General features: G+C 41.8%; 2 protein-coding genes across 3 annotated transcripts in view; both read left to right on the plus strand.

Annotated features, from left to right (window-relative positions):
* Window positions 1–1121: 1121 nt before the first annotated feature.
* LOC306977457 (uncharacterized protein) lies at window positions 1122–5805 on the plus strand. Of its 2 annotated transcripts, none has more exons than XM_079575771.1 (4): window positions 1122–1372; window positions 1722–1817; window positions 2071–2172; window positions 5504–5805. In XM_079575771.1, exons 1-4 carry the CDS (start codon window positions 1181–1183, stop codon window positions 5585–5587), a joined length of 474 nt encoding a protein of 157 aa, XP_079431897.1. In that variant the 5' UTR covers window positions 1122–1180; the 3' UTR covers window positions 5588–5805. The 2 variants fall into 2 exon arrangements, with proteins under 2 accessions (XP_079431897.1, XP_079431898.1); XM_079575772.1 differs by lacking the exon at window positions 5504–5805 and adding an exon at window positions 3353–3458.
* Window positions 5806–10153: 4348 nt separating this feature from the next.
* nrbp2b (nuclear receptor binding protein 2b) overlaps window positions 10154–15735 on the plus strand; it is a 33191-nt gene continuing 27609 nt past the window's right edge. The window contains exon 1 of the mRNA XM_079575767.1: window positions 10154–10603. Coding sequence (XP_079431893.1) covers window positions 10484–10603 — 120 coding nt within the window. The 5' untranslated portion in view covers window positions 10154–10483. The remainder of the gene's footprint in view (window positions 10604–15735) is intronic.

A 15735-nucleotide genomic window follows, 5' to 3' on the forward strand; every position in this document is an offset into this window, starting at 1 on the left:
TTGTGTTATGAGTGCAAAATTCAGAATCTCATAATTAGGATTTGGGAGCCAGTATTGTTCCCCTGTGGAGAGGAGGGACATGTGCGTGTTGTGTCCTGGGTTTCCAGTTCACATCCAGTCAAAGATATGATGACAGCAAGAGATTAGGAGCCTGAGATTGACGTATGGATTTCTCACACAAATATTACATTGAGTTGCTGTGAAAAATAAATGGATAAGGTCAAAGAAAGACACACGTTTCATGTAAATAGTGCTATTGGAGTATTGCAAAGTAGTTAAGGCGTATAAATACTGAAGCCTGGTGAGATATACTTTATTTTGTATATATTTCTTACTTTCACTGAACTGATAGATTTTGTTGATTACTTTAGACTCTACTCATGCTTGAGTAATATATTTATTTTAAGTAATATATAGTTAATGTATACTAAATAACATATTCTTTTTTTTGTTCTCAAGGAAAACGGTTCCCAATTTATTCTGACTCATGTTGACAAAACAAGATTCTTAACTTTATAGTTTTCTCATTTGTTTTGGCTTGCCTTCCAACAGAGAGTTTGATTTGAACCAGACTTTGAACCCAGCGTTCGATTTGTTTCTGTAGAAGGATCGGTCTCTTCATAGTCTGGGTCAGGACTCGGGAGTAAAATATCTGCACCATCTTTGTGAGGAAAACAAAGTGCGCTAAAGACACGCAGATGTCCCTGAAAAGACCAAGTTCTAAAGTCATCTTTATGGACTTGGCTTGTTCAGGGTTAATACTATTTTCACTAATCGTCAAATTTATAAGATTATGATAACAATAGAAATACATTTTTCAGGAGTGGTAATTTAACTAGCTAATGTTTACATTGGAATCTTATTCTATTCAAATTGTAATGAAAATAAATGTGTTATTCTGTATATTTTGTGTCTATAGCCTTTGTTCAACTTCCTCCAAAACGTTTCAGATTGATTAACCATGTGTGAACTGTATCCAGAAACAAGAATAGCTGTGCTGACCTGGGTGTCCCAACTTCTCTATGCCACTGTATTTGAAGTGGGTGTTGTTCATCATACGGATTGTTCCATATTAGGATTTCCGTGGGCCTATTTGACAGGATAACCGTAAATCTCCCTCCAACGGAGGCAGTTCTTGTGTTCCCCTTCAGCCTGGATTTACATTAAGTCTAAAGAGAAGATGGCTGCCAGAGTGCTGCTGCTGGTGAAGCTTTGCACATTGCTGTGTGTTGCTGCAGCCCAAGATGTCGCTTATAATCCTCCCGTGGGCAACAGTGGAGGATTGGACCTGGCCCTGCGGTTTCTAAACTCCCTGAGCGCTGTGCCTCGCCTTTATCGCTTTTACAGGACAGAGCCCGGAACAGAGCAGCAGGTAAATATTGCATAAACACACTGTACAAAAGAAAAGTCTCACATTTTTTTTTACCATGGACTCACTTACTTGTTGTCGCCTATTCTGTAATCAGCTAGTAGTTGGTTCTATCAGGGGAAAAAAATATTTAAAAAAAAACAGTACATTTTTTCCCCTAATTTATCTTATTTGAACACATTTTTAATATACAAAATTCACATTAGAGGCTGGTGTGTGTCTGATCAAAGTAAGGAAACAAAATAAATAATAAATAATAATTTGTTTTGGCTCATATCCAATTGAAACAATTAAGACTTTGAAAGTAATGTTTTGTTTTGTATGTATCAAAATGCTCTCTGTCTTTTTCTAGTGTGGATTTGCGTACGAGCATCTGTCGCTGAAGGCAACCTTGTGTCTCAAAGGAACCGTTGACCCTCCACAAAATTGTCCCTTCAAAAATAACACAGTGAGTTTAAAATTGTATATTAATATTAATTGAATACCTTGGGGATCAGAGGAAAAAACATTTGCCAATGAAGAACAAACTAAAGTATATGAAGGTAGTGTTATTCGAAGGAAAAAAAATACTTTTATAAACATAATCACACTGCCTATGAAGTTGACATTTTGAGATCAAACCAATAACTTAAAGTATTCTCATCCCAGCATTGATATTGTGATAAAAATAAATGTGTGTATCTTGTATTTTGTGCCCACAGCCTTTGATGGACTGTGTAGTTTGTTACCAAACAGAAGACAATGAAATACAGCGAACTCCTGAACCATATGTGCACTGCATCCAGAAACCAAAAGTGACGGAGGTAACTACTTCACTCTTGTATTTTGTATTTTGAGGTAAACTACTTCACCTCAACGACTATCTAAGTAATCACAATGTTTAACCAAGGCCACTTTGCGCACACTGAGGCAGTTGAATAAACATATCAAGCACAGTAGATTAGATGTTATAGACTTTTCGTAGAACCCTGCCCCAAAACGGTCATTTCAAAGTCGACACTCGAGCTGAAAAACACTGCCTGGAGAACGTTTTGCTCACTTCTGTTACGTTCACATTTTAAGTGCCGCAGTAAGAGGCCATCTCCTTGGGCGTCTTTCAGCCGCTGCCTACACATCTCATGTTGAATCTGCGACTTGCACTTTCCCCAGACTGGCTGTAAAAGTTAGACCTGGGTGTAGGGCGCCGTCGACGTAAGCCTGAGTGGTCACAGGTCGAGAGGATAGGAAGCCGTAAGTTTCAGATTTAAGTCACTTCTGCAATAGCGGGTTTTGCAAGCTATACTGAACAATAACTCTCATATTTCATCAATACTAGACTAGCAAAACAATATGCTATCAAGCTGGCATTTCACAGTTGGGACGGTGTTCTCAGGCTTACAAGATACCCACTTTTTTTCTGCCAAATGTGACAACGGTCATTATGGCCTCTTTTGGAGTCAGAGTTTCTACCAGGCAGAGTTCCCTCTCAGCCCGGTACAGGACTTGTTTCACTCTGGATAATGACAAACTCTTAGCAGGTTCAGCATCTTCACCAGGTCTTTTGCAATTGTTCTTGGGTTGATATTCACATTTTACACCACAACACGTTCATATCTGGAAAACAGAACCCGCCTTCTTTCTGATCTGACATACATCATTGTTTTAACCAATGAACCTGCACCTTCAAGTGTCTTGAAACTGCACCCAAGGATGAACCAGACCTCAAATGTGTCTTTTTATGAAGTGTATGTAAACATATGGTTCCCGCTGCACAATAAATGAAAAAACAGAAGCAACGCACACCAGAAGTACTCTCAGAGGTACAGATGTTGAGGAAAAAATTCATAATAAAAAAACAGCTTAGAACTGCACAATAACCAGAACACATTAACCAGTCCATACAACAAAATATGTAAATAAAGCAATGTACAGTAAGCTCATTCCGGGTGTTAGGATATAGATTTTTTCTGAGCAGTCCTAACAACTGTTTTGCTCTTGAAATAGGAAATACGGAAGACGAGGAATGATAAGTGCAAGAGCATGTCCCTCCTCTCTGGAACCACGTGTTTGAGTAACAAGTGATCATCGCCAGAGCATAATGTCAAATGATGACACCTACCTGTACCTATTAAAAGAATTTCCTAACATACAATATAGACTGGGTGTCTTTCATTATTCATCAAAGCAGTTCTGTTTGGCAGTTATTTTGGCATTCATTGTTTTTGAAGATTGTGCCGATCTTTAAGGAGCTGCACACTTCTGACCTGTAAACTCACATCACAGTAAATCCAAGGTGCAGCGGGACTGTTTCTGCTTTCACTTTAAACTTTACCCCCCCTCTGAGTTTGAGATGACTTTGTAACTCACCTAAGAGCACAGGTCTGACCCAGTCATGCCGTAATTGCTTGTGTTTATTTTTTGTATTTATTTATTTGTCAGGGACGATGCAACATCAACATAGTTACAATAAAGCTTTGCAGCTGATGCGACACATATAGCGCTTTTAGCTAGTGCTAATTCGCAGCTCTTGTCCCTGGTTGGGCCTTTCTACACAATTTACAATAATAAAATACATTAATACAACATTTGTATAAAACTCTTTCAGTCACACACATGCTGTACACACACGATCACATATACTTTCACACAGACTCAGGGCTATTTACAAATGGAAACAGCTTTGGTTTGTTTTCAGCCAAGACTTAACCCTTGAAGTGAACATTTCAAACTCAGACATGGTTTTCAGTTCTGTGGGTAATGAGTTCCACAGGTTCAGACTTAATACAAAATGGCAGACTGACCAAATGAAGTCTTGCGGTGTGGAATCGTACAGATGTGATTGATGGAGCCTCTGGTGACTCTGTGAAAGTCAAAGAGTGCCGGGGACAAGACACCTCCTTGTTGTACTCCCCTCCTGATGTTACTTATAAAGAAGTGCTATTATATTTACCAATGCTTTACACAACTGGACTTGTTTTTGAGGCCAAAGGTTGTGTGTGCTCATAGTCTGGGTTTCATTCCACGTCCATTTGAAAAGAAAATGGCCGCTGTGGTGCCGTTGCTGCTGTTTTCAGCGCTGCTGTTTGTTGCTGCAGCCCAGAATCCTTACAATGACCTCCCCGTGGGCTACAGGAGAGGAGTGGACCTGGCCTTGGAGCAGCTAAACTCCAGCACTGCTGTGCCTCACCATTATCGCCTTTTCTGGACAGTGGACAAAACCGAGAGCGATGTAAGGATTCTGCAAAGATTCATGTTAGTGATGTTAGTGTTAGTTTTAGTTTAGTCTAGACTTGTTAAAAGTACTTCAAATAAAAAACTATCATAAGGTTTAATAAAAAAGTGCCAATATACAGTGTTTCTTATTGTACTGTAGTCGTACAAAGCAACTAATTAAGACGTTTTGCGTAAATCTGTTTTTCTGAGTGATGGTAATTCCTGCATTACCTCTATTTCTTTAAAAATGTATTTGGTTTGTGCCTCTACATTATACTAAACAAGTCAAACGGTTCTCTTTTTCTGTTACTTCAGTTCATTTTGCGCATTTGTTTTGGCCCACATCCTATTGAAAGTTTGATCTGAGCCAGACTTTGAACTCTGGAGCATCTGATTCCTGCATGTACAAACAATCTGTCTCTTCACAGTCTGGCTCGGGACTAAAATATCTGTACCATCACTTCCGTCTGAAGCCAACCAGGTGTGCAAAAGGAACCACTGGCACCAACGCAGAAAGATGTCCCTTCAGAAATGACCGTGTGAGTTTGAAAGTCATATTTTTATGGACTATATGAGGTAATGGTATCTTCATGTCAAGTTATTTTCACATCAAGATCCTGTCCATTGTAATAAAAATGAACTCTGCATATTTTGTGTTCGTAGCCATTGATGGACTGTGCTACTTGCTACAAAACATCTTCAGATCAAATAGAGCAGACCCCTGAACCATACGTGCACTGCATCCAGAAACAAAGAGTGACTGAGGTAACCGCTATAATATCTTCAGCAATTCATCTAAATGTTCCACTCCTTCACAGCAACTCCATCCAAGTTATAAACTTGGTTATTCAAATATTAGGCATTTGAAATATATAACATAGTGCTCCACAATCTGTTGTCTATGCACAGTCCACCTAATCACTGTTCTTGTTCTCGGTTCAGGAAATAACCAGCGCCAGGACTGATCACTGCAAAAAGATGGCGTACGTCCCTGGGGCCTCTTCACTGATAATGTTCAGGGGTTAGAAGAACATACTGTACATGCCTCTACCATGTCTTTTCTAAGCTCTTAATGTGTTTATGATCAATACCCACAAATGTATATGTAGGGTGTAGAGGGAACATAATGTGAAGTACCGACAAATAAATATGGAATAATTGTTTCATTACGTATGTTATAACAATAGCTATAACTGTCTATCATGGTAAACCAATATAAACCTATACCTCTTTTTCTTTTCTTCTTTTTTATGTATGACTCTTGGCCAGGTCTCTCTCAGAAAAGAGATTTATCTAAAGGGACTTCCTGGTTAAATAAAGGTTAAATAAAAATGAAATGTGTCTTATACCATAATTTGCCATTCTCCTCGAGCATGTGACCTTAGAAAAATAATTGTAAAGCAATGATTCTCAACTCGTGGGGCTCTTTCAAAGTGTTTTTGATCAGAGTTTGATCATCTGTCTCATGATCGGTGCTTAACCTCTTAACCCTCGCTGACACCGAGCACTTTTACTCCAGTTCAGCACCCAAATCTAAAAATGTCTCAGCTGGAGCCTATAGTGTCACACCTCATTTGAAAGCTAGGACCTATTTTTTCCCCGCGTTGCTGTCACTTTTTTGTATTTTTGCTGCAATTTTGTCGCTTTGTTGTAACCGTTTTGTTTCTTTTTCTTCATATTTTTGTCGCTTTTTCATAACTTTTGTATTGCTGTTTTGCCCCTCATTTACTTACTTTACTTTGTCGCTATTTTGACGCTTTTTTTGAGAATATTTTAGATTTGAGTAAAGTCAATCAGGGGAAAATGTGCTCGGTTAAGGCGAGGCTTAATGTGTTAAATACTTTTTGTGCGTCATGATTTGTAGACGGATGGTCCTGAAGCTACACCTGCTGAAAAAGACTAAAGTCCAGCCCATTAGTTATGATTCCCATAAAAGGAACTGTTTTTGAAGGTACCCCCCCTGATCTCAAGGAAGATTTGCACTTCTTGCCTGTTTTAATCCAGGTGAACTCAGTCAGTCATTCCCAAAATGGCTTCCAGACCTCTGCTACTGCTGCTGTGTGTGGGCTGTCCTGCTGTGCCATGCTGAGGCCGTTGAACTCAACCTCTCAATGACCCTCCTGCCAGGCTTGGAGAAGACCGTGGACCTCGCGCGAGAACACCTCCGATCTGACCCGGCTGTGCAGAACCATGATCGCTTTTACAGTTTTCTATCCGCACAGACAGAGGTACATGTGTGTTGACTTTATCAGGTACACTTTCTAGGGGACTTTGTGCCACAAAGGAAATGAAGCAGCTGGAAATATTCGAGGGATGTGTCATGGGGAGCAGCAAAACGTTCACACACAAAACACAAACAAAACAAAACATAAACGGTTGGAAGTCTTCAGTTTACCCTAAGGCCATATATGCTGTATATGGGTTCTTTTTGATGCCCATGTCTATATTTTAAGATTTATGTCTGTTAATAAATTAAATCAAATTTTACTTTTTAATTGAACATTTCAAATGGAGGGTGGGACCAATTCAACAAACAGTGGCATGATCTTTGAACGATGTCGCCAAATAGAAAGTTGATGAATCTTTTGCCTTATTACAGTTGCTGATAAGATCCAAAAACTCCCAAAATCAATATGGAGTCAGTGATGCCACAATGTTTTGAAACTATTGTGGGAAAATAGACAGAGAAATAAAAATGTGGCTGTTTTAGGCTCACAGTAGAGATGCATAAACCAGGTCAAACAAATACCTGGTTTATGGAGCGCCCTGAAACTCAATTTAAACTATGAGCTTAATTGTTTCTTCTGTGTTGTTGTTTGAAACCGGTGGCAAAAAGATTTACCATCAACTGCAACTGACGCCGACCAACTGCCCCAAAGAGACCATTACCACCGATGGCTACAAGGAAGAAGCAGACGCCTCTTTGTCCAAGTCATATGTGCACTGTGTGGAGATGTCAAGACTCACCGAGGTAAAGGTTTATACCAAACTGTTGCAATATCCAACTGATTAAAATTGATTGTTTTAATCTGCACGTGTTTCAGGAATTGGTTTGAGAACTGCTAAGCCTAAAAAAAACGTTGTCACTTTATCGACAACCTGCACTAGGACTGTAAACTTTGCACTGCCAAAGCTATTCTATTTTTTTATAGTCTTTTTTTTTCTTATGGTTTATATTTTTGCCCCTTTAAGCTTTAACCTTTTTGTTACTCATTACTCATTGTACATAAGAAACCTCTATTAACTATTTAACTATTTCCACATTTCCTGTCTATTCTGCACACCCTGACTGTGTTTCTTGAGAGCTGAATGTAACAAGTGAATTTCTCCATTGTGAGATCAATAAAGGATAATCTTATGTTATCTTGTCTGCAGGTTGAGCACTACTCTTGTCATGAACAAAGAGCAAATAAAAATCAACATTCATGAACAGAATTCCCTACATTGCTTTTGTGTGAATGTGCAGAGGTCATTCAGAACAAACCAAACTGAAGAGCAAAGATACGTTCCATCGAGTTGTGTTACCAATGCTCAACCACTAGATGTCACCAGAGTTTCATATTCAAAATAAAATTACAGGAACTTCGCAGGTCTGGATTTTGACAAGCTTCCTGACCGTAATGTCTGTAGAGTTGAGCATGCTGGAATTGTTGACCATATGGATCCCAAAACTACCAGATCAATAGCCTTCGATCGTAGAAGAAAAAAAAGCAGGCAATTGTAATTCGGCTTTACAAAAAAGAAAGAAAAAAAAAAAAAACGTCAGCAATTAAAGGGGTATTCAAGGGTTATTCCCTTTTGACATAGGGCCTCATTTCCTAGTTATCCAGAGTGTTGTTGATTTCTGGAGTTATATGTATATATTTTTTGTATTCATGCAGTCCTTATATTTGAAGAGTTTAGTGGTGCTAGGCTAGTGCATGTCTATGGTAACTAGTAGCCTGCATTAAAAACCTCTTCAAAATCATCGGGTTGTCCTCTTAAGTTGCCATATCTGATTTGTAGAAAGCTCATTTGTGAATTCCACGTGTAGTAATGCCGGTCACAGGTAAACAAACTACTGTAGATCCATAACCTGGCAGATCACATGGTCCCCCACCATATCTTACAACCAGGAAGCTAATGCTCCTCAAATATAAGTTCTTTAAATGCAAAAGTGGTTATATTTCAAAAATTATTCAGTCAACACAGACATGTATGTGGGTAGTCTGGTGTTATAAGTGATTTGCTTCAGGTGCACTGTGCTTGGGTCAGACTGTTTTCAATGCAGGCTACTAGTTACCATAGACATGCACTAGCCTAGCACCACTAAACTCTTTAAATATAAGGACTGCATTAATTAAAAAGCATATAGGATATCTCAAGAAATTAACAACACTCTGGATAACTAAATCAGGCCCTATGTCCATCCATCCATTTTCTTCTGCTTTACCCGGGGCCGGGTCGCGGGGGCAGCAGTCTCAGCAGAGATGCCCAGACTTCCCGGTCCACACACACCTCCTCCAGCTGTTCTGGGGGGACCCCGAGGCGACACCAGGCCAGCTCGGAGACATAGTCCCACCACCGTGTCCTGGGTCTTCCACGAGGCCATGTCCCACTAGGACATGCCTGGAGCACCTCCCGCGGGAGGCGACCAGTAGGCATCCGGAACAGATGCCCGAGCCACCTCAGCTGCTCCTTTCGACGTGAAGGAGCAGCGACTCTACTCCGAGCTCCCCCGGGTAACTGAGCTCTTCACCCGATCTCGAAGGGTGCACCCAGCCACCCTGCGAAGGAAACTCATTTCGGCCGCTTGTATTCGCGATCTTGTCCTTTCAGTCATTACCCAAATCTCATGACCATAGGTGAGGGTGGGAACGTAGATCGATCGGTAAATCGAGAGCTTTGCCCCCCGACTCAGCTCCCTCTTCACCACGACAGACCGATACAGCGACCGCATCACTGCTGACGCCGCACCGATCCGTCTGTCGATCTCACGCTCCATCCGTCCCTCACTCGTGAACAAGACCCTGAGATACTTGAACTCCTCCAGATTCAGATTCAGATTCAGATTCATTTATTGGCCATTTGCAGTTTGAAAAAACACATTGGAAAAAAATGTGCAAAGAGCTCAAAGTGCGATATGTAAAACAAGTAAAAAGACACAATATAAAAAACAGAACAAACAAACAATGCCACATTAAAAGCCTAAGGGCAAAAAAAAATGTACAGTAATAATAATACACATATAATACATCCACTTGAGGTAAGGCCCTATGTCAAAAATCTTGAAATATCCCTTTAAGGAAACTTCTGAATTATCCTTTGTATTTGCAATGAGGCTAAACATACCTGTGTAATAAGCCTGGAGCATACAAGTAGTACTTCGCTGATGTATAATGTTTGGGCTCGAACCACTTCTCGCTGCGCGTTTGCTCTGGACTCTACGGCGCGGCGCCTCATCTCTGCGCATCGCGTCTGGCAGGAGCAACACGGATGACGCGTGTGGGAGACAGTCGACAAACCGACCAACTCCACCGCCTGTGAGCGCGAGCGTGCGAGGGGCGTGCGCAAAAGCTCTTATGACTAGGGGTGGGGGGCGGTGGTGCTGGTGGGGCGGGGGGGGGGTTTACCGAGCTGGCGTTTCCGCGCATTCAGGCTGTCCACTCCTCCAGCGGCAGGATGTTTTGGTGCGGAGCTGCGGACCGTGCGAATGAGTGAGCGATTTTAGTTCAGCTGCAGCGGGCTCGTGCTCCACCACCGCCGGGAACAACAACGCACCAAAACGCGTGGGAATTGGAAGATACGGAGAGAGGAGACAGAGGGCAAGAGAGAGAGTCAGAGAAAGAGAGATAGAGAGAGAAGAGAGAGAGAAGCGCAGTGGGGCTGTAATAAATAATCACATCGTCAGCGCGCCGAAACCTGGACACATACGGCGTGAAGATGACTATGTCCGTCCCGGAGAGGAAATCAGGATCCGAGGGGAAAGAAGAGGAAAGCGAGGATGAGAGCGAGATCCTGGAGGAGAGCCCGTGTGGCCGCTGGCAGAAGCGCAAAGAGCAGGTTGGTTTAGTTTTTCTTGTGCCTATGTGCGCCTTAGCACGTCCCTCCTCCTGTTACCCGGCTATGCAAACACTAACAACCAACCGCTCCCCCCCCTCGGTAGGCCAACATCCATTGAACTAACTCTTCTTCTGCCATTGTTATGTAATGGTACAGCCAGGCCGAGGTGTTTTACTGTTTTGTTTTGCCCCCCCCCCCTCCCCATCCCGCCGCCTTCAGAGCATTCCGCATGCTGATCAGCTTAGCCTACATCAAGTCTATTTCTGTGGCGACGCGGAGGATAGTCCGCCTTTTTTTTTCCTTTTTACCCACGAGACCCGGGGACAGTGCAGTACCTACGCGTGTTGACATAATCTCATTGAGCCAAAGCGCTGATTCCTCCCGGCAGGCTGGAATTTACGCCGATTAATGACAGGCGGCGTCTGTCATCCGTCACCGCCTTTTGGAGGGTTTATGGTTTTCCACGTCGCCAAAAGATATGAGTGAGGGTTGCAGACCGGCTACCCTGCCACACTAATGGGAATGTAGTTGTTGATAGCTGTCAGCCTATAGCCAGCCATTTCATTATTCATCTTATGATCATTTTTGCGTTATGTTATTTGCTACATCCAGTAAAATATAATTAAACTAAACCGCAACAAATAATAATGACGATTTATGGTGATGAATTTTATCTGACTTTATACTTGTACTGTACTCACATCATTTCTTAGTATATTCGCAATTATATTTTTTCCAATTTGCTGAAAATGTAAAGGTCTTGTACCAAGTATTCTTCAAGTAGCTCATAAATAGCAAAATAAAATGTATTTGGTCAGTCTTTGCAATGACTTATGAAGCATGTTTTGTTAATGAACTTGCAGGCTCGTGTTATTACTAATGTATAGACTCATCCCTTGCAAAGAAATGGGGTGTAAGAAAGGAGTCGTAATCATTTGTAACCAAAGAAATCCGGTGCAGGTTATCAAAGTGACACATGTGAGAGTCAGTCCCATGAAAGCCAAAATCAATGTCTTAGTAGTCGGTTATTGCATGTGCCAGTGATGCAATAGCTCGTTCATAGTACAGTGGTGATTGTTCGTGCAGCCCGACATGTCCTCATATTGCTTTTTTTCCACGATTGCCTTGTGTTTGCGTAACTTTAAGTCATTATCGACTCAGAGTGACGGGCTTGTGTAATCCCCAGACCAAACGGGTGCAGCCTCATACAGTAGATAAGGCCAGCATGTAAAGTTTAAGGTTATCTCTAGTACACACACACACACACACATCTGACCTTTGCCGACCAGCACCTCCCAGTCGACTGTTTTTCCGTTCATCGATTATAGCGAAAGCCTCGATGCCAAATGCACTTTCAAAGCATTGATCATTCCAGTTTGTTCACCCCACAGTTCTGACTGGGACACAGTAGTTTTCCATGATCTCTTATACATTCCGGCTGTTTGGTCCTCCTCCTCAAACCGGTTCAAAAAAGATAAACCACTGTGCCATTACTTTGCTTTACTACCCAAACACTAACCCGTGCCAGATGGTGTTATTCACTTCATTCACTAATGGCAGACATGTGTAGAGTAGCCAAAATGTTTACTCTTTTTTTTTTTACTTTACAAAAGACACAGTGAATGTAAGTTGTAACTGAGAACTAACCACCTCTGACAGTGGCCTGATTGTTGTGCCAGACTGCTCCATGTACAGTCAAATAAATAACCTAAACACTGACGTTTTATCAGGAAAGAATATCCTCTGACTCCTTGAATCGGCCCCTGTAGTTTTCTGGCGTCGGAATTTAAAACTAATCGTCTTGTTAAGTGTTTTTTAGGCACTCGAAGTTGCACACAACTGCCCTGCGGTAGACGAAAGTGTGCCTGCTTTCTCTCCTGCAGCCACTCACTCAAGCACCACTTTCATCGGCAAAGTGGATGAAGTGACGAGCCCGACGACACAAGAACAGTGGTGTGAACTCTCCATCTATCACTCTGCAGGCCTATTAGATCAATTAACTCTACAATGAACTTGCCTATTTACAGAGAGGCCTTGCGCCAAACGGATTCGTCCTAGATTTGAGAATTGGTTCTGACCCCGGTGTCAAAGCCTTGCATAAACTCCAAACACAGGGCCGCTTTTTCCAATAGAAAAGGTGTGAAAGCGGCTCGGACACTGCGCAGCATTGAGAGCTGCAGGGTGTAGCGAGGCTCGCACATGAATGAATGAATGCATGCGCGGTAAATAAGTCACTGGGCCAAAGTTGAACCGTATCTGTTATTCCACAATTGAAATAAACGGCGGGTCACAAGGGCGGCACATGTTGTTGTTGCTGTTCCATTTTAATGCTCGGTGAAGGAGCAATAAAAAATATCAAGTAGGAGGTGTCCGATTGCGTCAGTCTTTCTTCTTTACTTGACGCAGTTGTCTTTCCAGGAAAGGTTGGAGTAAGGAGAGGGCTCCCACAGAAGGCGACTTGTTGTAACGCGATCCTGCCGTAGCTGCTTTTTCCGTCCGGGCTTGTAGCTCAAAGTGATTTACAATTACAAAAAGCAGTGATTTACATACGGGAGCAGGGGCACGTATGCGCAAATTGAGTCATCCGCTGTGATGTTTTGGCAGCGGCTGACTAACCTGGGTGGAACAGAGGTGGGAGAGGAGCTTAAAATACTGCAGAGTCAGATGTATGCTACAGCAGCTGTTGCCCCCTCCACTGACACTTCTATGACTGCTGCCAAGAGTGGGAGTCCACAGAGAATAGTTTGTGATATTAAACTTCAACGTCATTGAAATAGAGCTCAGGATTGTGTCGTCGGAAATGCGAGGTATTCTTAAAATGTAAACGTAATGATGTTTTTGTTCATATGAAAGCATTTGGGCACAGATGCATTTCTCTGTAGTGACCCAGCATCTAATGTCGTTGTTCCACAGTACTTTTCTTTACATTTTTGTATTCTTTCTGGCCTATGTTGTGTATGGATACAGTGTGCAAGATCCCCTCAAAATTGCTTCATTTTATTAATAGTAATACTTCATGAATTTACTATGCAACAGTCTGTCAACATAGTCTGTAAATTTGAAAAAGTGAGGAGAAATACAGTGAAATTTCAAAGTACACAATCAAATTCCCCCCACCTCCCCCCTTTAACCAGAAAGCCCTTCTTAGTTTGCAAAATGAGGAGAGCAGGAACAGATTTTTCAAAATGGCCATGCCACCTTTGCCCTGCCCAATCCCGTCAGACTTCAGAAGCTAAGCAGGGAAGGGCCTGGTCGGCACTTGGATGGGAGACCATGGCACAGACCGGTAGCCTCGCTTCTGTTTGTCTACCCCAGGGCAACTGTGGCTAGAGTAGCTTACCATCACAGAGTATGGAGTAAATTAATTATGCACAAAATTGTAAAGCGACTTTGAGTGTCTGGAAAAGCGCTATGTAAAACCAATGCATTATTATTATCACCAAAAGTAACTGATCAAGCTCCTCCCCCTCCCTCCTGATTGGACCTGACAGGCTGATTCACAGGAAAAGCTTGTCTCATTGGTCAACGCGGGAGGATGATAGACTCATTAGTTACTGAGATCCGGGAAGGAGGGCCTTTAAAAAGAAACTAAAAAATCTATAGTATTACTTATATAGATTATTATTACTTACTTTACATGAAAAAATGAATTTTGCACATTTTATAAAATGTGTAAAACCTTTAGACTTCCAGACTATCACGTTAATAAATGTTATTATTTATTTCTATTGATATTGAGCTTGCAGACTTTTGGTATTGACAGTATCCATTATTCCACCATCACTGTCAGGAGCAATGGGCAATCGCAATATCCAGCAGCAGGATTAGCCTATTGCACATGGTTTGGGTTGATATGGGAAACCCACTCAGACAGAGAGACAGTCCTAGATGGTCCGGTTACATCAGCAATACCCCATACAGTAATTTGATTCTTTAAAACCCATCCAGCCTATTACAGTCTCTCATAGATTATCACTCCTCGCTCTTTTCAATCTCTCAACACCCATAATGCAGCAGGGCAGACCTCCTGAAGTGCTCACCCAAACAGCGCTGCTCTCATTCGTCTAATTGCTCTTTGAAAAGCCTGTCTTCTCTGCACACAGTCTGCCTTCGTCTGCTCATTGTCGGATGTAACTGGAAGGTTCTGTTCGTTCCCAGTCATTGACTTGATGCGCCACGGTGAATTGTGGCCTCTCACTATGAGGCAAAGATGCTGTTTCTTGCACTAACGTGTCACCCCAAATCACATGTCTGTGCTAAAATGGCACATGGCTGCAGAGTAGGTTAGAATAGTTTTGTTGCAAGCATTTGGCCCATTAATAAGATAATGTTGGGATCCAATCACATGCCATTGGAATTTCACTCCAGGAAACATTTTGACCATACCGTAAGTGCTTAGACCTGAGTTGTTCGCCACATCGGTTTCCGATAGCCTCATAAGTGTTACCAGGAGTTTTGTTGGAAGCTGAGCCTTCATGCATGTTGCCTATGCCCCAGTTTGGTTAGCGACCTCCTAATAGGTCCCTATTCCCACTGTGGTGCTGTTCACTTTGCCATCTGCACAGACTGCTGCAATCAAAAATTCACTTTGTAAAGTTAAAAGTACAGAACGACATAGATTTCTTCATCAGGTCACAAACTTGTTCAAAATGTTATTTCACTCGTTACTGTAGCCAGATAGTCTCCACATGAGTAAAGTTCTCAAGTTAGGTTTGTTGCTAATCATTTTCTTCGTATTCATTTTATTTATTACACAGCAATGAAAGCCCAAAAGGAGTGGACCAAAGCAAGATTGTTTCCTGTACGTGAGCCTACCCCGTATTCAATGCCATGCCTGCACACTTGATCCAATAAGGTGATTGTTTCCATCTAGCAATTGAGAATTCAAAACAGGGAAAAGTTACTTGAATGAAAAGCCACAACACATTCCCCATAGGGAGTAATTATAGTGGTGCCAAACATTAGCTTTACGTTGGTTAGCTGCTCTTCCAAGTGCTTTATTTTGATAATCCACTGCAAAAACAGAGTGCCGGTGTCTGATCATTAGGAACACGTTTGGTATTGCAGACTTCTTTGTTTATTTATCAGCGTTTTCTCTTGTGATGCATTCAAACTTGACGTTCTGCTGTGTG

This window comes from Gobius niger (assembly GCF_951799975.1).
Source record: "Gobius niger genome assembly, chromosome: 18".
In the NCBI taxonomy this organism is placed as follows: domain Eukaryota; kingdom Metazoa; phylum Chordata; class Actinopteri; order Gobiiformes; family Gobiidae; genus Gobius; species Gobius niger.